The 21,282-nt window shown below is 37.6% G+C and overlaps 2 protein-coding genes across 4 annotated transcripts; one reads left to right on the top strand and one right to left on the bottom strand.

The window, feature by feature from the left end:
• Positions 1 to 578: 578 nt before the first annotated feature.
• sfxn2 (sideroflexin 2) lies at positions 579 to 13,084 on the bottom strand. 3 transcript variants are annotated; one of them, XM_038300814.1, is made up of 12 exons: positions 12,880 to 13,084; positions 10,477 to 10,712; positions 10,227 to 10,397; positions 10,047 to 10,145; positions 7,478 to 7,553; positions 7,267 to 7,352; positions 5,746 to 5,806; positions 3,577 to 3,643; positions 3,424 to 3,473; positions 3,286 to 3,335; positions 3,154 to 3,201; positions 579 to 1,296 (listed from the first exon to the last, which is right to left on the bottom strand). In XM_038300814.1, the coding sequence occupies exons 2-12, from the start codon at positions 10,629 to 10,631 to the stop codon at positions 1,197 to 1,199; spliced, it is 963 nt and encodes a 320-aa protein (XP_038156742.1). In that variant the 5' UTR covers positions 10,632 to 10,712; positions 12,880 to 13,084; the 3' UTR covers positions 579 to 1,196. The 3 variants fall into 3 exon arrangements, with proteins under 3 accessions (XP_038156742.1, XP_038156743.1, XP_038156744.1); XM_038300815.1 differs by lacking the exon at positions 12,880 to 13,084 and adding an exon at positions 12,673 to 12,748; XM_038300816.1 differs by lacking the exon at positions 12,880 to 13,084 and adding an exon at positions 10,899 to 11,084.
• A 1,743-nt stretch (positions 13,085 to 14,827) lies between these two features.
• arl3b (ADP ribosylation factor like GTPase 3b) lies at positions 14,828 to 19,010 on the top strand. The gene is made up of 6 exons (XM_038300817.1): positions 14,828 to 14,897; positions 16,023 to 16,166; positions 16,277 to 16,393; positions 16,508 to 16,558; positions 17,565 to 17,750; positions 18,120 to 19,010. The coding sequence occupies exons 1-6, from the start codon at positions 14,895 to 14,897 to the stop codon at positions 18,165 to 18,167; spliced, it is 549 nt and encodes a 182-aa protein (XP_038156745.1). The 5' UTR covers positions 14,828 to 14,894; the 3' UTR covers positions 18,168 to 19,010.
• Positions 19,011 to 21,282: the final 2,272 nt, after the last annotated feature.

Genomic DNA, 21,282 nt, shown 5'->3' with positions numbered 1-21,282 from the left:
ACTAAGGTGAATAGTTGAATACTTTTTTCCCCACTACAAAGCTCTCACAAAAGATTAGCAAGATTCATGTTTTTTTTTTTTTTTTTTGCAAGCTCCAAGTTATTTTTGCTTTACTATGTATTTTTGCAGGAGTCCTTTTTGTTTTTTTTGTAAAATTCCAAGTTACTTTTGCAAAATTCCATTATTTTTGTAAGGTTGTTTTTGTGAGCTTCTAGACTTTTGCAAGCTCGTACTTTTTTCTTTCTTTTGTAAGTACTAAGGCAAGATCCTATTTCAAAACAATTTTGCAGAAGTTTACAAAAGTAATTCATGATCTGGAAAAATAACTTTTTTTCTTTCCACCAATGTGTCTGAAGCTAATCTTACATTAAGAATTAACACACTATCTTTATATATATATTTTTTTTTTTCCTAAATGTAAAGCATATAAATCAATTTCACAATATATATGTATTTAGCAGGCTCAGAAAGTATATATTTTTGTACTAATTTTTAAATAAAAACATCTGTAGATTTTCTCTTTATCAACACACAAGAGCAATTTATTAGACTTCTGAAAGGAAAACTCTGAGGCACTCTGTTTTAAAACTGTAGTTTATTCCAACTCATGCTGAGGTTTACGTTTGCACAGATAAACTCCTTTTTTTTTAAATGGAAACCATTTCAATAGAAATGGTTCGATGAATCAATACTGAATCTCCAGCCTACCTCCTTTCTGGCACAAGAGGGCAGCAGCTTCCACTAAAACTGGGGACGTTTTAAGACTTCACAAGTTCATAAAAGGCATTTTAGGATTCCAGGGTGAAGCTAATGCTGTTGAACTAACCTAATATAACCACAGCTTAGCAGTGTTGCTCTAGATTCTCTTCAAAAGGCACAGACTAGGGAGGATCAGAGCCCTGGAGGCTCATTTTGCAATGAAAACAGCAACAAAGGCAAAGCAACGCTATGTTCCTGAGATGAGATTGTTTGGTTTCCATACAGAAGCCTACAGCAACTTAAAAGCCTGTCCTTCCTGCAGACATAGGATTAATGAAAAAGGGAAATTGAAAAGAAATAATAAGATTCTGAATGAAATAATAGAACCTAGAAATCACTTCGGTTGATAATTAAAAATGAGGGAAAGGTTTTTAAAAGCCCTGACTGGAGCATCAACTGCTGTGTCACAGTGAAAACACAAAGCTGTCCTCTGGGCCTTAGAGACCTTTGTTAAAGTAAACTAACTGGACTTTATCTCCATATTGAGACACGATGGAGTCTCTGAGCTCGGGCTCCAGCTTCGACACGGCCATAGAGCTGCAGAAGGAACAAACAAGATCAGTCAGTCAATGAAAGCATAAAACAAAAACTGATTTATAACCACTATTTCACTCCCAAAACTTTTAAAAATAAATATTATTATAGCTTGATTACTTATTGAATCATGGTACCCTCACTGTTAGAGCAGCATGACTGTAGTTTGATCCTAAATTATATGTGTATCCCCTTCCCACAAAAAAAAAGAAAAAATCTTTATTTTGTAAAAGAATTTAATCCTAAGTGATGCACAAGATTTGAACTAATTTTTCTATGAGTACTGAGGCTCCGTCGGTGTCAGACGTCACTTCTCCACTGACTGCATCTTAATAAAGCTTAGCTCACCATTAAGTTTTCTCTCAGACATTTTATTTCACTGTCTGAAGTCAGATAACAGGGATTTATAGATTTGTTTGCAGGTCATAAAAACCATCTGTTAGCCAGACAGCAGAAGCAGTTTTATGACTGTTTAGTCATCCAAGTAAATCAACATGAATGCAGGAAGGAAAAAACATCTGGACTGCTCAGCAGCATTTAGCAGAATTTTTCTAAGTTTGGGAGTTTCTTTGCTGGTGTAAGGACTGCCTGATGCAACACTACACAGAAAGTGACAGAAAATGCTTTGTGCATTAAAGAACTCAAAGTTAGAGGTTTAAATATGGTTAACAAATACGCTAAATAATGTCAGCTGTGGTATTTTGAAGCAAAATGCTGCACTTTGTTTGGGGACACAAAAGATTAATAATTCCTAAAATAAATAAATAAATAAAAAACTCAACCCTTTTTTTTAATATCCATAAATGTCATGTTTAGGCATTTAGGCACTAGATTCACAAAAAGCCCTGATTAAATAATCTCACCTTCTGACCTTCCAATAAGCGATCAAAGAGGTGGCCAGATGGGGAGCACTTTTATGATATTACTAAAACATTTTGCACTATGGGAGGTGGGGAATACACTTCTAAAATAGGTCTGCTTTGTTTTTGTTTTTTTTTGTTTTTTTATTTTACAATCAACATCAATATTTAGTTGTGTTAAAAAAAAAAAAAAAAAACAATAAATCCAACAACCAACTGGAATCCGTATCTATATGTGCTAACAAGCTAGAAATTTGGGCAGATGACTTAAATTTAACATCAGGGAGGGGTTTAAAAATCAAACAGAGGATGCACAGGGCTGTATGAACCTATTTATCGAAAAAAATATATTTTCTTAAACAAGTCAAGATGTGTTTGCAGTCTTTTCAAGCTGTGAGAGAGCAAGGCTTTTAGCAGATAACAGAAAGGCGAATGAAAGTACAGCAAAGTTTCTCTGTTTTATCCCTTGAAGCTTCCATTCTTTTAGTAAGCATGTGCAGCCCTAAAAATGAGACTCGTTTGACTAACGCCAACTCCGCTTACAACACTGGTAAAGATGCTGAAGCGAGTAAAAACATCAGCTACTTATTCATTTCATAAAACTTTTTCTTCTTCTTATACAAATGTTCTTGACACGATTTAGAATCAGCCAAAAATGGTCTCAACAAGCCACAAAACGAAAGAGACTAAATGATTTTCATGTTAAAAGTCTGAACGGAAGGAAAAAAAAAAAGGAAACTGTTTTAAATATTTTTCCTTTCATTTAAATAAATTATTCTACATTCATCCAGCCAAAAAAAAACCGACTAAGCTTTCGCTCAAGACTACACAGCGGCAAACGTTTCTGGTGACTTTATCAGCGCACAGATTGTCATTTTCTTTCCCCGTCTTCAACTCGTTTGACCTGATCAGATGTAAGGTCAATAGAAACAGCGACAGCCTGTGTGGGATGAGGTATTTTAATGTGAAAGCATGTGAGAGGAAAGGATAGTTTCATTACCATCTCTGAGGGAACAGGGAGCAGGCGGCCGGCACCATGAAGATCAGACTTTTAAAGGTGGAAAAAGACCAAAGTTACCAATAATCTAACATCTATTAAAACCAATGTGATCCTGCAACCTTTTGTACTCACAAGACTCCCACCAACATGACCTGGATTGGTCCGTGAAGAAACGTGATTCTCTGTTAACGGACAGAAACCGGCATGAGGACGGGCGGACATTATTACGAGACATTAGCAGAGGCACACTGATGGAGACAAAGATCTGACCTGCATGAATTTGTACTTTTCCAGCCTCTGCATGATGATGGGCAGAATGACTGAGAGAGGAAACAAAGGGCGTCGATTAGGGGAGAGGAATGAATCTCGGAATGATGGTGAATAAAAAAAAAAAAAAAAAAAAGGAGCGTTTGTCGTTCGTACTCATTCCTGGTGCTGCCATGGTGATCCGAGAGACGACCACCTGGGTGATGCCTTTGGCTGCTGCTTTCTACAGGTGAAAGGTCAAAGGACATCAAGCTGAAAATTGACATGAAAACTAACCGGGCATCTTTTGATTTAATACCAAAGTGTTCACTTTAACTAAATGTCTAGAAAAGGTATTGCTGGATTCTTTATTATACTTTTAATCAAACTCTAGCTAAGGAACAAGGTTGTTCTAATTCACAACACCTCTGCATCATCAGTGTGATATTTTTGTTCTTGAAAACACATGCAGTGAACAGAAAACGTATAAAAGATTATAAATGTATCAAAATTGATCCAAATAAATAATATAATTTAACTTATACAAAATGAATGTTTTTCAACGACAACTAAAAAAAAATTGGATTTTCTGTCAATTATTTCATGGTCCAGGCTTTAAAGGGTTAATTAACTTGAGACTGTTTTAGGTGAAAATGTTCCATCTCAAAAAGCACCAGCAGCTATACGGGGAGACTTTATAGTCAATGGTTTTTATGATAAAAAAACTAAATTTTTTCCACATTTAATGTGTCCAAAGTATACATCCTCAACTCAGCTGAATTAAAAACATCTTAGTAGGAAATTCATTAAAAACCTGCAACAAACAGGTATGCAAACACACATTTGCATAGATAATATGAATCTTTTGGATGATAAAGAATGTCCTCCCCACCCTCTTTAAATTACTCCACTGATTCAGCTCTGCTTTCTAGCTAGGCCTAATTAAAAAACACATGTTAGGTTTTTCTTGGTTGGGGTTTATGTTGGAAAACAGAAATATCTCTTAATTTCCAGTTCTTAAGCTGATACCTGGGGTCTGTTTCACAAAGCAGGTTTAACAAACTCTGAGTCAAATTCTCAACTCTGAATTGATCTAGCCTAAAGTTGGAAACTCTTGAGGTTTTGGTTTGCCAACAGCTGGTGTGAGTTAGTTTAATTAACTCTGAGTTGGTACACTCGGAGTCGAGTGCGAGTGTAAAAACTATGAAAAGTCATTATCAGCACCTATACGATGGGTCACCATGACGACAGGCATGAGGCAGTGCCTCTTTCACATCACTGGAACTAGAGATTTTTAATGCAGAATTACAAAGAAATATTGGAGAAAGTGTTTAAAAGAGAGAAATGTCTCTACAGCTGAGAAGGAGATGAAAAAGGAGAAGATTGCTATGTATATATGTAGTCTGTTATGGCAGGCCATTTGGACATTTATTAAAATTGCTCTCCTCTCCGTTTCTTTCAATTTCAGATCACTAAAATAGGGTTCTTCCTGGTCAAAATCACATTCCTAGTCAACTCTGAGCGTCCCCTAATCTCATGGTTAACAGAGTTTTTTAATAAACCTACTTTGTGAAACGGAACCCCTAATGGATTTGGATTAGAACTTGTATCTAAAAAACTGCTCATAATTACAGCCACCTTAAACAGAAAACCCATCTCCACCTGAAGGACAGCTAAGCCCAGAGCATAATGCAGCCACCACCGTGACCAACAAACATTTCAATATTATGGTTTTAATTAGTAGATCCTTTTAGATTGTATTAGAGTGTGAATGTTTAGTTTGGAAGATTGTGAAGAAATTGGAGCAGTGGTCTTTCTCCATTTTTAGATATATAATATTTAACAGGCGTTCAAGCTCAGTGCTTTAATAATTCATTATTTGACCAAGGTGTTAAAACAGAAATCCATCTTAAAGTCTCAGGAACCCAAGCTCTCCAGAACTCGCGTTCCGAACCGCTTCTGCAGTTTTTGTCGCCCTCTACTGTCTGACGCTGATGAGCAGACATAACCAAAGCCCAAAATAGTAGACCTCAACTTCAATACAGCTTAATTAAATGATCTATTGTGCTGAAACAAATGTTGTTCAATGAAGTATTATTATTAAGTTAGTCCCATTTATCCAAGCAGGTTTCCTATTTTTTAATAGATGGACAAAAAACAAACATCTTATTTAGGTCATTTTTGCAAAAACACAAACTAATTACTGGTATTATTAGCTAATTATCTGCTAATAAACGCAGCTGGAAAATGAAAATTAGTAGACTTTAGCTAAGCTCCAGTCTCACTCCATACTTTGAGTTCTGGAACTCCTGGATGTAATTACCCATCTATAAATCAATTGCTGACCTTCGAGTGCCCAAGTTTGTTGCCGTTTTCATCCGTGACGGCGATGCCATTTAGAATTTCCCTGAAAAAATACAAAGAAAAAATCAATACATGTTACAGAGTTGGTGTAGAAATGTTTTCATAATGCGATTCATAATTTTGAGGCCTATTCAAAAATCCACAAGCAATTGAAATGAAGTACCGTATTTTCCGGAATATAAGCTGCTACTTTTTTCCCACGCTTTGAACCACATGGCTTATAAGAAGGTGCAGCTTTTTCCTAACCGCCGGGGGGGGGGGGGTGTCAAAGTTGGAAATGAAATCAGAGGGAGCTAATTTTCATTTAGGACAAGAACACGGTAGCAGTAGGGACAACGGAGAAAAAATGTCCCAAATTCACAGATTTTGACATTTATGCCTCATTAAAGCTGCCGAACCAATGAGGAGACTGGGCTCAACTCAGAGCTGAAATAAAGAGCCAACGAAGCCCCATCTTTCAGTAGAAACTCTTACTGCTTGTCTCTACCTGATCCGTCCCGGAAGCACGATCCATTCTGTACATGCGCAAATAGATATACATCCTGGTGTCCATATATAATGTCATTACGGTACTAAAATTGGTTATTTCCATCCTTAACTGACTAAAGAATGCTAATATGCATCGGTAAAACATGTTTTATTACTTTTGTGAGACAATTTTTATGCTTTTTACATTTTCTTCGTCATATCTGACGTCATCAGACATGCTCAGAGCAGTCCGGCAAAATATGATTAAACCATGTTTATCTGCATTTTAGTTGTTTCTTTCTTTAGATTACGCACTATATAGCATAAGGTTAAAACGAAACGAACACAGACAAAAAGACTACATTTATGTTTAAATCCAAAGCCGAAAAAAGTTAGCCACGGGAAATAGCGTAGGATCCCATTTCCGGTGCAGATCGGCCAGAGACGAGTGCTGAAACAGAAAGGATTTTAAGGCATTTTAAGGAATTTACTTTCTCAGGAAATAGATTATTAAACTTTAACACATATTTTCGTATGTTTACTATTTTTGGGAAGGGTAAACGTCATTTATGTGTTTTTAACAAAATAAAATAGAGGACGACCCGGATGTATATCTTAATGTGCAAATGAGCTGATGGCGCATGCGCAGAATGGATCGTGCTTCCGGGACGGATCGGGTAATGACACTGCTGCGAAACAACAAGCTAGGGGTTAGAGCTCCCCCTAGAGGTTTAGTGGGAGACATTTCAGTAGATAGTGCAGCTTATACATGTACATTTCCAGTTTTTCAGGCTTATAATGAGATGAGCTCTATAGTCCGGAAAATACGATTGTTATATTACTCATCAAGAAGTCTGACAACAACAACAACAAAAAGTATTTTCTAACCAATCAACCAGTAACTGAATGTGACACCAGAGTTTCAGGAGTATGAATACTTTCCTCTTCGCCACAAGACCAATAATTTTGTGACTTTTATTTGACCACTTTGCTAGAAAATCTGCCTGATAAGGATGTTACGGGTGGAGGACTCACTGCTGCCTCATCATGGGGATGTTCACACAGTTGGCTGCTGCCACGGCTGCGAATGGAACCCAGCGAGCCACGAGAGGAGGAGCTCTCTGCAGGAGAAGGCGGAGACAAACCATCATACACACAAATAAAACCCCTACCTGCAGGTAGACGATGAAATAACATCTATTTTCGGGTCTATATAGACTCTAAAGGTTTTACAGTGTGTTTGTACCTTTGTGTAAAGGTTGAGTCCCACTGCTGTTGCTAAAGCTGTGCTGGTTGCTGTAGCGTAGGCCACTCCGATCTGCCTGAGAAACAACAGAAGCCGTTAATTATGTCAAAAAAACAAAACAAAACATCTGTTGTGTAAATTCAGGGGATTTTCTGTCTCGATGGGCATCAAACGAAAGATTTGTTCTCATAGATGCATGTTCATTCTAATGTTAGCACTAGGGCTGCAAATAACAATGACTTTGCAAATTGATTCATCTGTCGATTATTTTTTCTATGAATAGATTAATAATCGGAGAGCAAGAGGTTCCTTAAAGATTTTGTTATCAAATCAAACCAGGTGAAACTAAAACTTTTCCACTTAAGGAGTTCTGCATAGAGCATATTGATAAACATTTTTTTATTTATTTTAAATGCAAAATGTTCAAATATTTTCTTACAATTTTGATATAATTACTGATCTGAGTAGGTCGCTCTGTCAGCTAAAGGCATGTTTTACAGTCTCTATACTCCAGTTAATGTTGAATTGATTACTAAATTATTTGACGATTATTTCAATACCTTGTTTCAGCCCTAGTTGGCACACAGGGTTGACAGGTCTACTACGTTTTAAATGAATTTTCTGCATGCAGATTTTGCAGAATGACAAAGCGGTGCAAAAGATAACTTCTAAAATGTAAATAAGAGTATTCATAAGACAGGGTAAACTTTTTAAAACTAATCCAGTCATTTTGTTTCCCTTTTAAGGAAGCGTGCATCAGGATGAAAAATGCATCAGACATCCCACACTAACCCAGACTACTGGACATTACAGATACCCTCTTTTTAGCAACTTTATACCAACTTTAAACCATCTAAAGCTCTTTGAACATATATCCAGAGAGCTGCTGATAGAAGCTGAACTGAGGAAGAATTTGCTTCACACAGAAAAAGATAAATCCAGTTTTTTGGAATTTTTGGACAATCAAAGGGCTGAAAACAAAAGGTTATGCTACCATTATAGGTTATAGGACCATTACATCATCTCCCCCATGTGGAATGCAGATCTGCTTATTAATCTCCATCCAAATAATATAAACGTTGCAGCCTCAGTCTTTAATGAATTCCTGGTTAGAGCTGCTGCCAATATTCTGTCATCCATTATAAATATAGTTTATAAGTTCTTAAGCTGAACAAAGCAAATCTTCAAAGATGTCTTTTTGTGTCTTAATTCACCTTAAATTAAATAATCAGCTTAAATCGTTCCTCAAACTTGAGGAAAGTTTGAGGAAAGGTGTTTTGTTTGTTGCCCTGACAATAGAGTTTCAGCTTCAGTTGTGTCATTTCATCCTGTACAACGTTCCGTTTTCTATTAAGCCGTCTCTATTTGACCTATTTTACTGAATAACAAAATAGTTCTCAACAACTGCAAACAGTGTGCGACTGACCCTATGTTCACCTATATGACTGATAAAGCTGAGCTAAACTGAACTGAACCGGTTCAATCGGGAGGCTGATAACATTTGGAAAAAAAAGAAAAAAGCAGGTTTAGCTTGTAGGCGTTTAGCTTGGATTCCCGACACGCTGCCTTCCTCCTGGGAATTTTTTATAGGATAAAAGCAAAGTTTGCAAACAGAAGGTTCACCTCAAACAGGAACACTTCAAGAAAATGTGTGTCGATGGACGCCTGCTGCTCCAAGTGGCTCCATTTTATCCTTAAACCTATAGAACTCTGACACAGGGGGCATCTTTGACACGTTTAAATTCTGGATTTGAACCTGAAACCTGAACAGAACCGAATGAATAATCCATCCTAAGAGGCGGAAGGAGTAAAGATCGAATGGACGTCCCGATGGAAGGTGGGCAGAAAAATGACAGCGAAGAGGTTCACAAATCATTTCTCAAGCTTTAAAGACGAATTTCTGAATGAAAAAAGTGTATTTAACTCTAGCCTTGTGACCTGCTTTAGGAAACAATGTTTTAATTTAATTTTACTGATATAAACTGAAACAAAACAAGCAACGAACAGAATGTGCTTTTTTTTTTTTTTTTTCCCGGCACAACTGTCTCGTTTCTATGGACAGTTAGCTGACATGAAAGGGGGTATGAGAGAGGGGAAGAGAAATGCGAGAAAGGACCACAGGCCAGATTCGAACCCGAGACGCCTGCGCCGAGGACTAAGGCCTCCATACATGGGTCGTGTGCGCCAACTGTTGCGCCACCAAAGCACACCAGGAATTTCTTTTCTTTTGAGAAAAATGGAAGGGTCCTATGATGACGAATAGCTTAAAATAGGTTTTTCTCATCCATTTTAACACAGTTTTTAAATGGCTCGACCTCTATTCAATGAAGCTATAGATGGCATTAAGAGATAAAAGCCCATAATGGATATTTGTCCAGTTCTCCGCCTTTAATTGGAGAACCTACTAATGTGGTCAGAGTTGCTTGATAAAAAGATTGTATATCAATAATAAAATCTTTTTTTTTTGACTCAGGCTGAAATGTGAGTTTCTGACATAAAATATAAGATCAGATTCCTGCAGAAAAACTTTTTACGAGTACTGATTTCATGATGATTAACCAGATCTTACTTTGGAGTGATAGGTGAGGCAGCGTTGCGGTTGGTGTAGTTGACCAGAGCGTTGAAGGACTGATTGACCCACTGCCAAAACACCACAGCAGGAACAGTCCTGTAAACAGAGCAGTAGTTTCTCTTCAGCCTCCACTTTACAGCAGAAGGACCTGCTGAGCTCCTGTCTGCTCCTGGCTACCTGTAGAACTGCAGCATGAAGCCTGTGATGGCCATGCCTCCAGGAACCTGGAAGGACATGCGACCAATGAGGTTCATGCGGTCTCCTGTGTCTGGGTGGAAGGCTGAATCGTATAGCTTCTTTGCATAGTGGAGCTGCTCCTCTGTGGTTCCTGGAGGGACGGATCCAGCCCTGCAGAGAACGGCTCCAGCTGGGTTAAAACATCCCTAACAGGTGTTACGGATGGAGGTAGGTACATTTATTTCCTCACCTGCAGCTTTCTACTAACGCTTTGGCTTCATCCAGCCGTGCGTCGGAGAGGAGCGCGGTTCTGCAGTCGGTGATGTTGAAGAAGTGCTTCAGCCGCCCCATAAACGTGGACTGATCCCACCGCGGCGCGTCGATGTCGAAGGAGCTCAAAGCCATGGCGTTAGTCAGGGAGAGGCTTGATGCACCCTAAAGTCCTCGTTATCCCTGCAGGCGGTCACCAGGAGCTTCAGACCGCGCCTGAGGACCATTGGAATAGTTTTTCATTAAAAACCTTAGATATTTATATCATATAAATAGAGTTCTTCAGGAGAGCTAAACTTTTTCGCAACATAAAGCTGCTGTTTTAATCTGGGAGAATAAAAACAAACTGTTTTCAAAATTTTCTTAAGGCCCATTAGACTTCCAGTTGAAATCATTTACCACCTCTTGCTGAACCCTTCCATGCGTAGTCGTTTTGGATTCCTGCAGATACTGTGTGCTTCCTATTAAGCACCAAGACGAATCAAAACCTCCTGACGAAAGAGCAGAACATCCAAACTCCTTCTCTGCATGTAAAATTTAACCTCAACATTTAGGTGGAAAGCAGATTTAGTGCTCAAATGAAAAGAAAGACATATACAGTGTTAGTGTCTGAAGGACGGGCCTGGCTGGAACTGGTTCATTTCTGAAGCTGTTTGCTTAGAAAGTAGGTGAAAGGGCTGCAGATGCCGGTGGGATACGCAGATCGCAGGGCCAAAGATCAGCGTGTCTCAATCCGTGAGAGTTAACGTTAAAACAAAAACGGCTTACTGCAGCTAAAGGGTACAGGATGTTATTTTAAAAATCTGTGGACACGAACAATCCTGCATGCACAAAAATGTACCCCACCCTTCACATAGTAACAGTTTTTAGAGAGAAAAAGAACCAGAAGGGTAGAATGATGAGCAGGGGGAAATTTCTCTATAGCACAGAGTGAAAAGTCATTCTATCTGACAAAATTTGAGCAATTTAACACATAAATATACCTTAATGATGCCCTGTTTAGATGCAAAAAGGGAAAGCTCCAGAAACAGCACATACAAAAAATGAAATTAATCATTGAAACTTTTTAAACCAGACCCTCAACAATTATTTGAGTAAGTCATTTTACGCTTCCTGTTCTGGCAGCCAGCTATTCTTTAGTTATTTAGATTGAAATGTTGGAAAGCAAAAAAGGGGAAAAAAAAAAAAAACTTGTTTAGTTGCAACCAGTCATGCACAACCCATTGGTTTAAATTAGAAAAAAAAAAAGACTTAAAAGTGGAATGCAGAAATAATACATAAGAAATCAAATGTCTTTGTGCAATTTAATCTCAGTATAAATGTTCTGTAAAGATCCTAGAGATTTGTAAGAATGGATTAAACAGCATGACGAAGACCAAGGAACACTGCATGGTCCTGCAGAGTCCTCCCAATTATCTGAGTACTTGATTCAGGTGTGTTGAACCAAAGGCACATCTAAAAGATGCAGGATACCGGCCCCCAGGAACTGGAATTGCCCACCCCTGATGTAGAGGATGTAATAAATGTGGGGAGAAAAATAAAAAAAACACCAGCCACACTCTTAAACATGGTGGTGGTAGCATCATGCTGTGGGGTAGCTTATTTGTCTTCCCCAGCAGGCATTGGGAAACCAATCAATTGAGGGTAAGCTGAGTGAAGCTGAATACTACTTATTATAGAAGGTAACTCAGAGAGACCTTCCAGTGGACATCTTTTAGCAGAACCATGCAACCTTCTGCAAGACCTATGGCCAGCAGGTGAAATGCATATTGCTATTATTCATCAGATTGGATTTAAGATTCATTTCAAGATTCATTCATCTCACATGGACTTTTAAAACCAATTTTAAATGATTTTATGGTTAAAAAATGATTTTAAAAATCATTCAAGATTCTTCTCTATTCTAAGGATTACCCCAGGCTTGACAAACCGGATCTGCAGGTGAAAGCACACCTGGATAAGTTTGCCAGAACCATTTCAATAGCATACGTGCATGACATGGACTGAATAACAATCCATGGTTTGGACCTGAATCATTCTGCCTAAGTGAGTTTTACCTACATAAGAAAGGTTAGGATAGTAAAAAAAAAAAAAAGGCAAACATGTCAGGTTTAGCTGAGAGTGATGCAACCCAGGTATAGAGTTACCAGCTCAGCAGCAGCAACACCCAACCTACCTGAGAGGGATCCTCAAAACGCTACACGGGGCGACCTGTCAGGTCTGCTCACGGGATACCATACTAACCCAACGCGCACGTGGCACGTCGTCATCCAATCAAACGCATAGGATGATCCCCCCACCCCTTAAAAACCAGCAAGAACCAAACCTAAGTAGAAAGAGCAGACTGCAGCCGCAGGTTTTCAACCATGTGCTTGAGATTTACCTCCGTGACGTGGATCCTCCTGTCACTTCAACAACAGAACTTCATAAAATCCCCGCACGAGCAGGCCTATAATAAATCAAACTTTGTGGCGTTTGCTTCTTCTTTCTTTTTGCATATTTAGCATGTATCCTGCAGCTAAACAAACATGTTCTCCATACTTTGAATCGTAGTGCTGCGTTCAGGTGAAATGGTTTAAAACGTTTGTACGCATGCGTCACCAATTTACGTGGCAAAACTTTAACACGCCTCCCGAACGGAAATAGTCTTTTTTTTTTTTGTTATTGATTTTAAACAAATATGATGTAAAAATCAAATATCATTCAAGTGCTGTTTCCTGGCACATTAAAGTGAAAGACAGAAAAACAGAATGGTAAAGTAACATTACATATTACACGTAAACCTGCAAAATAATTTAATTAAAATCTACAGAAAAATACGGAAGATGATTAAGGCCACTGGAAAAAAAAATTAACGGATTTTTAAATATTTTAGTTTAATATGGGAAAAAGTGAGAATTCTGACTTTAATCTCAGAATTCTGACTTTAATCTTAGAATTCTGACTTTTTTCTCAGAATTCAGACTTTTCCCCTCAGAATTCTGACTTTTTTTCCCACATTAAACTGAAATAATATTTAAAAATCAGTTAACTTGTTTTATTCTTTAATTGACCCTAATCCACTTCCATAGGAACATGTTAAACAGGTTTTCAAGAATTTCAGTTTCCTAACTATTACCTTAATGTTGTCATTAAGACTTCATTGTGAAAATAAGGAAAGAAGGTTCAGTTAGAAAAAAAGACATTTGGGAATGAAAAATGTGCACCAACTATAATATTAAATATCCCTTTATGCTTTTTTTCTTTTTTCATAATGTAATTTCTTTGGCCTTCAAATAAGATGGAGATATGGGGAAGCAAATAGCGCACATCGTCTATAATGCTTTACAGAACACATTTTCATAAAAACTATATTGAGTAAAATATCTCTTTCACAAAATAGTGTTATCATTAACAATAAAATGAAGTCTGAATCACTGAGAAGATTTCAAAGTGGACCTCTAACTTTTTGGAGGAATAGGAAGTATTACATTATTTGTTCTGATTTTAACATATATATATATATATATATATATATATATATATATATATATATATATATATATATATATATATATATATATATATATATATATATATATATATATATATATATATATATATCATATTGGAATTTTTTTAGATGTGTTCTAGATTCGTTATGAAAGGAAACAACTAGTAAAAAAAATTCCCTAATTATAGAATTTTAAAGTTTGTTATTTGCATAGATCAATGTAAAGAAAAAATAAATTGTATATGATATTTGGTGTTGACAGTTGTTTTTTTTTGCTTGTTTTTTTTCTGTGTGTCTCAGCCTGCCATCCAGTTAGCTTTATAAAGTTGAACATTCTTTTTTTCTATTTTATCACTTTTCCTAAAGCCAATCTGTCACCAAAATTTCGCAAATTTCTATGATGTCTAGCAGGATAGGGAAACAGAAACACTATAATCTTCAAATATCATTATAATTTGATACGCCTTCACAAAATTCATTAGCAAAAATTTCTCTATAGCTCATCTAAAAAGTAAACAGAAATAAACAGATCAGGACAAAAAAACTAATTTAATCTAAATGATGTTCAGCTATTTTACAAAAAAGAATGGCAAGAAAATTATGTGAAAAATCTTAAGTCAGATACATTAAAAGACTTGAAAGAGCTTGGAAACAAAGTAGCTTTTCGGTTTGATAATTATGAAACAGCCCAATTAAATATTCTGAATTTTGTAGTTTCAACTTAAAAAAAAAAAAAACCCAAACAAAACAAAACAACAAACAAACAAACAAACAAAAGACTAATACTATCCATTGAAATTCAAGCAGTAATTTTTTCCGAGTTCTATGAATGCACCGCCATCCCAGACGTACACTTTACGTGTGACGTCACGTTTAGCGGCGTCTCCAGGAGAGAAGATAACAAGATGGTGAGTTTAATTTATCCCAATAATTAGCCATTAACTCTCAACATTAGACCCGCTAGTGTGTTCGTTTTCATTAATAAAGCCTCGTTTTTGTTAAATTCTAAACTAGCGGCTCCTCCTGTTTGTATCCTAAGGATAAAAAGCAGCCGGTGCTGCGGTGTTGTTGCTCTGTCAGTTACCAGGGGAGATTAGCCCAGCTCGTTAGCTCAGCGCAGCTCCTGTTCCTGTACCGTTATTTATGCAGCACTGCGTGGAAAGAGACTCAAGACACGCTGAAAGTTAACTGTTTTTATCGCAACCTCATGCTACGGAGTTCTGAATTATTCAGCTGTATAATGGTTATAAAAATAAGTAACGTTGAACTTTATTTACTCTTGTATGGCCTGTTGGTAAGGAGACCAGGTGAATGCAGGGATGACTGACTCTACAGAGACTCCTCTTGGCCCCCAGGCCCTTCACGGATTAGTAAAATAAATGGGGCCTATAGGCAAACAAAAACCACTTAAAAAAAGAAAAAACAACTATTAAACGGGCCCATACAAATAAGCTTAACCTGGTAATTTAATTTTTCTATGTTGGGTAACTCTGTGTATCCGTTTGGCAAGGCAGTTTTAGTTGTACAGCACAATTCAGTACAAAGGCAATTGCATGAATTAAACAATAAAAATAGAGGAACAATAAAATCAAGTAAAGATTAAGTAGGTAGTAGAGCTGGTACAACAGTTGGTGTAACAAAACATGAGGTTATGTTTGTGATTATCCTAATATCTCACCAGAAATACTCCAAATAATATTGAGGTGTTTTTTTTTTTATCTCCATAGAAAAGTTTTTCTTTGTAATTTAATTATTTTAAGCCTCTTCCTGCTGTGTTATTCAAGTTTTACCAAAATGCATTAAAGACATTTTGTTAATCCTGCCAAGTGATCTCTGTCATTTTTGAAGAAGCCAGCATTTAAACCAGTGTTTATTTGGGATAACATTATTTTCCTCACTTCATTTCTGTCATTAAGTTTAAATATACAGATTAGACCAGGATAACCTTTACCTTTTGCTATACCCTGGGATTTTTTTTCCTGTAATCTGTCTCCCCCTCCTTGACAAATGAACCTGGTCCCTGTTTCCTACAGGGATTGCTGTCCATTCTTCGTAAGCTAAAAAGCACCCCAGACCAGGAGGTCCGTATACTGCTGCTGGGTTTAGACAACGGGGGGAAGACTACGCTTCTCAAACAGCTGGCTTCAGAGGACATCAGCCACATCACCCCTACGCAGGTAACCCAAACCTCTCAGCTGTCCCCTTCTGAGGACACTGCTTCTCTTCCTGCTGGTCTCGTTTAAAGTACCAATCTGCTTCAGCTCTGTATTTTTTCCGCTCCCTGCAGGGATTCAACATTAAGAGCGTCCAATCTCAGGGGTTTAAGCTGAACGTCTGGGACATTGGAGGCCAGCGGAAGATCAGGCCGTACTGGAGGAACTACTTTGAAAACACTGATGTGTTGGTAAGATTATCTCCTTCTCATGAACTTTACCTTGTTGCTATATTACATTGTGGTGTTGATTTGCGAACGTGAACCTGTTGGAACTGATATAAAACAGTGTTTTGTTGGTTTCAGATATATGTCATTGACAGCGCTGACAGAAAGAGGTTTGAGGAAACTGGTCAGGTAAGTGAGACCAGCATCTACTGTCAGGTTATTGATGATCTAAATTCCAAGCTGTGAAAAGTATTAAACTCTTTCCTTATTTCTTATTATCTGTTTGAATTAGTTTTATTAGAAAAACAAACAGATATTTTTCTGGGATCAGGCAACAAACAACAAATTAAATAAAATTCAGGAGCAAAACTCTATGAAGAGGTCGAGTAATGCTTGCCTTAAGGCACCAGTTCAAACAGAACATTCTCTGTCTACACCAAAGGAACTCAAACGCCTTGACGTTTTTTTTTCTTCACATTTTCAAGCTTTATAAATAAAAATGTTGGTTTCTCTTAAAGACAAAGAAGCTCATTTATGCAAAGAGTAAGTGTTTTACTACAAAAATGTCGCTACAGTGAAAGCGGTTGCCTCCAGAGATGATAGTTGTGGATAAACATAAACACTGGAAATCATCCTGAACACATCCTGATGGTTAAATATGGTGGTGGCATCATCATTGTTTGGAGACACTTATGGTCACAGATGATTAAAGGATGGGTGGAGCTTAATAGAGGACAATCCTTGATGAAAACTGTTAGAGGCTGCAGAGGGATTAAGACTTGGCTAGAATGGAATGGCTTGGATTAAATTACATTCCTGGGTTAGAAGGGCCCAGTCAAAGGTTAGATCTAAAGTTTCATTGGGAGTCTGTAGAGAAAAGGGAAATATGATTCTCACAGCAGAAGAAAGGAGAAAAAAATTCTGCATATAGATGTCCAAAGATAGTGGAGAGACAAACAAAAATAACAAATCAAATCAAGTTACTTTTTTTGTTGTTCTTCTCTGTGTTTGTCACTTTAAGTCACAAAATATATTAAAAAAAAAAGTCTGGAAAAAAAAACTTTCTGCAAAAATTGTACAAATTTTTAAAAAATGCATTTCCAACTAAATAATTGATATTTTTCATCAGCTTGGTTCTCCCCTTTCCCTCTCTGGATCTGTGAGTCTGATGGACAGATGTGCTTGTCGGTTGCAGGAACTGGCTGAGCTGCTGGATGAGGAGAAGCTGAGCGGTGTTCCCGTGTTGATCTTCGCAAACAAGCAGGACCTGCTGACGGCAGCTCCGGCGTCAGAGATCGCAGAAGGACTCAATCTGCACACCATCCGCGATCGGATGTGGCAGATCCAGTCCTGCTCCGCCCTCACTGGAGAGGGGATTCAGGTAAACAGGAGGCCATACAGCTGGACCATGATGTACTGTCGGATCTTAGTAAAACAAAACATCAGGTATTTAATATGTGAGGTACGGTTGATGAGAGCTGATGACCTGTTCTGAAGCCACAATGAGTACAAGTTACTTAATTAAACTTTGGCTTCACAATCCTCTCAAAGGTGCATTTATTTTCTACCACATTTTTTTCCTCCACTCAACTTTTCCATTATATGTTTGATTGCATCTCCAAGCTAGATTCCTTCATCCTAGCAGGGGCAGAGTTTCTAAATTTTCTGACAATTTTATTGAGATGCTGTTGTATTTTTGAGCCCTATGTTCTCATTAAAATCTGCTTCTTCTGCTTCTTCTTCTCCTCAGGAGGGCATGAACTGGGTTTGCAAAAGCGTCAACTCCAAGAAAAAATAGCATCGTTTTCAGTCATTTACGACTCAGGAGGAGCAGCAGCGTGCAGCCACACACTGACACACACTACACCTCCTGAGCCTTAGTACAGCGGGATTTATCTGTGAATGTACGCACACTACTAATCCAACATGGACTTTTTCACCCCCCCACCCTCTCCCATGCATTACTGCATCGCCGGCAAGCAAGAATCTCAGTGCATCGCCTTGCCTCCGTTATGAAGGGAGGCGTTTGCCTTCAGAGGGATCCCCCACCAGCGAAACCAGCACCACCTCCAATGATTCTTCATGACATTCTGCTACGGTGGCCTGTTTGACAGCTGCTGCCTGCTCACACCTCCTCTCATTCCTAATGTGTTCATTTTATTTTTTTTTTTTTATCATTCCTCTCCAGCTGTGAGCCCCTCTCCTGCTATTGCTCTGTTTGAAGTGAGGTCTATTTTTGCAACTGTTTTATTTATGGTGAAGTAGAGCGCTTTCAGTCATCCAACGTGGCGTAGGAGAGAATATACCAGACTTTTCCCTTTTCAAATGGTACCTTGTTAATATGTATAAAGCAAAAGGGAAAGGAACACTACATTTTGGATCAGTTGTTTATAGCACAGCCCTTTTGTTCATGTTAAAGGGTCCTCTGCGTCTGACTGTAATCTATAATATTTGCATACCTAACATGCGCTGGCAGATTTGTAACAGATAAATGTACTGTGCGGTCCAATGCATTTCTAAGTGCTCCTTGGGGAAATTCACTGTTTTAGCCATTTCCTTTTGATATTCTTGATTGTAATCTGTCCAGTTTGAAAGAAAAATACATGTGAATAAAGAAAGTTTTGAAAAGTTTATGAACAAAGAAGGGGGTTAAGATTAAATGTGACAGATTATTTACATACAGACCCATCTCAGTGAATTATATCTGGTTCATATATGGTCGGTTATTTTAGTGATTTAATTTATACATTAATAAAACTTGTTTATATCAAGCATTTATTTCCATTTTGATGATCAATATATATAAATATATATATTGGTGATTATGTTTTATGGAACTTCAGCTCATCTGAAGATCACTTAAAATCTGGTGTCTTAATTCCCTTACCTGACGCAAGCTTCACTAATTCTCCAAACCAGGGGTAACCAATTAAAAATCAGCGGGGTCAGAATAAAGAAAATCAACAACCAGTAAAGATCCGGAGACATTTTTAAGTATAATCTGTTAATTTAAACAGAATCTAACCCTGAAATAAAATGAGGTGTTTATGCATCCATGTTATACATTGAATAAAAAAAAAAAAATTCCATTTTAAAATCTAAATTTTTTTTTTTAAGTAGAGAACAACAATCTTTCAGTTTAGTATATAGACAGTTTCCTGATTCACATATTTTATGGCTTAATGAGAGCAGTGAGCTTTAGGCTGAGCTGCAAGGCTTTAAAACTGGGTTTGAATGGAGATAAAGCCACTCTCTAGCACATATCAAGGTGCTCATTTTGAGCCTGGATCCATATTTTTCATTTTGTTCATGGTGGAGAATCCTGCTTCACAGCAGCAGCTAGAGCCAAACATACTCAAAATGTGCAGGGTCATCTTTTAGCACGCCATTTCACTTTTCTGTCAGTTCATCGCCATTTTTCCAGAGTCTTCTCCTTCTTTCCAATCACCCGGCTTGCCACAGGTTTGCCTGCTGTGTCAAAAAGTAGCCGGCAGCAGCAACCCAGACTGGAACAGCTCATTGGATAATTTGTATCACGTGTAGCCTAGTCCAGACGCTCCAGACAGCTTACCGTATTAACAGGAGAAGCAGCGCAAGTGAAGGTAGACACTGTCATTGTACAAAATGCTGTAATTTATAACCTCTACTCTATAAGGTACAGCTGAGTACTGGTTGTATCATTACAATAAAACAGATGTTACAGAGAAATATAACCATTTCTATAAAGCTTGCCAGCGAGTAATTTGGGTTTGATAAAACAGTGAACCAAAACCAAGAAAATCGATCAGTTCCGGAGGCTTCTCTCTGGACCTCTAGCAGCCTGCATTCTGTGCCTGTCCACTGTTCATCCAGAATATTTAACCTTGGTTTCCTAATGTATCATTTACTTTCATTTTTCTTCTACGATTTTCTCTGCAATATTTTTTCCTTCCACTAAACCTTCCAGTAATAAGCTCAGATACAGCCCTCTGAACCCAGTCGTGCTCAATTCAAAACCAACTTTAACACCCAACTGAGCAACAACTATAGCGCCTTATTGTCATTGGTTAGGTAAAGGTAAAGAGGGTGAGGTTAAAGCTGCGTTCATCACACTCTGCAGCAGCTACACTCTCAGCCACCTTCTTCACCAATAACTGTCTGCATTTCCTTCAAGGATTGCTTGGTCCTTGTTCTATATATATATATATATATATATATATATATATATATATATATATATATATATATATATATATATATATATATATATATATATATATATATATATATATATATATATATATATATATATAAAAGAAAAATAGAGTGAGACATCGCACCTTAAATCCTTATGCCTAAAACTGACATATCTGCATTCTTCTTGTCTATGAGTGATACTTTGTGCACACTTTGCAGAACCAAATGCCGTTTCTATGCAAGTCTGCAGCAACGGCTTAAAGACAGCAATCAGATTTGATTTGTTCAAACAGGCTGACAGGTGGTGCTGCGTGCTGCCTGTATAAGATGTGAATGAACCAGAGGCTGGACAGGACAAGCTGTACAGCTCTATTCTTCACCCTCAGCATCACAGATATCTGGAAACAAACACCAGGCTAATCCACCTGGAAAAGCTGCTGCTTCTCCAGAGACCACCCACACGTTAAAGAGATCATGAGGGGTGAAACATCTGCTCAACAACATCCCAGTCCTTTCTCCACCCCGTGGTGGAATGTATTTAAGGTCCACTTAATATCGTAGCGGGTTTCAGAAATCATTTGTTTATCTATACAGCAGCGTTCCTAAACATTTTCAACTTTTCCAGAATGTATCTGTTTTTAAGATAAACAGAGCAGAAGATCAACATGAAATAATGTAAGATATTTCAACAGTGTGTAGTATTAAATTAAGGAACTTGGATAACCTTTGATTGAAGG

This window comes from Cyprinodon tularosa, unplaced genomic scaffold (assembly GCF_016077235.1).
Source record: "Cyprinodon tularosa strain WSP-4 unplaced genomic scaffold, ASM1607723v1 ctg457, whole genome shotgun sequence".
NCBI classification, from domain to species: Eukaryota; Metazoa; Chordata; class Actinopteri; order Cyprinodontiformes; family Cyprinodontidae; genus Cyprinodon; species Cyprinodon tularosa.
Note: the sequence above shows the minus strand (reverse complement) of the source record. Positions and strands in the feature narration are given on the sequence as shown.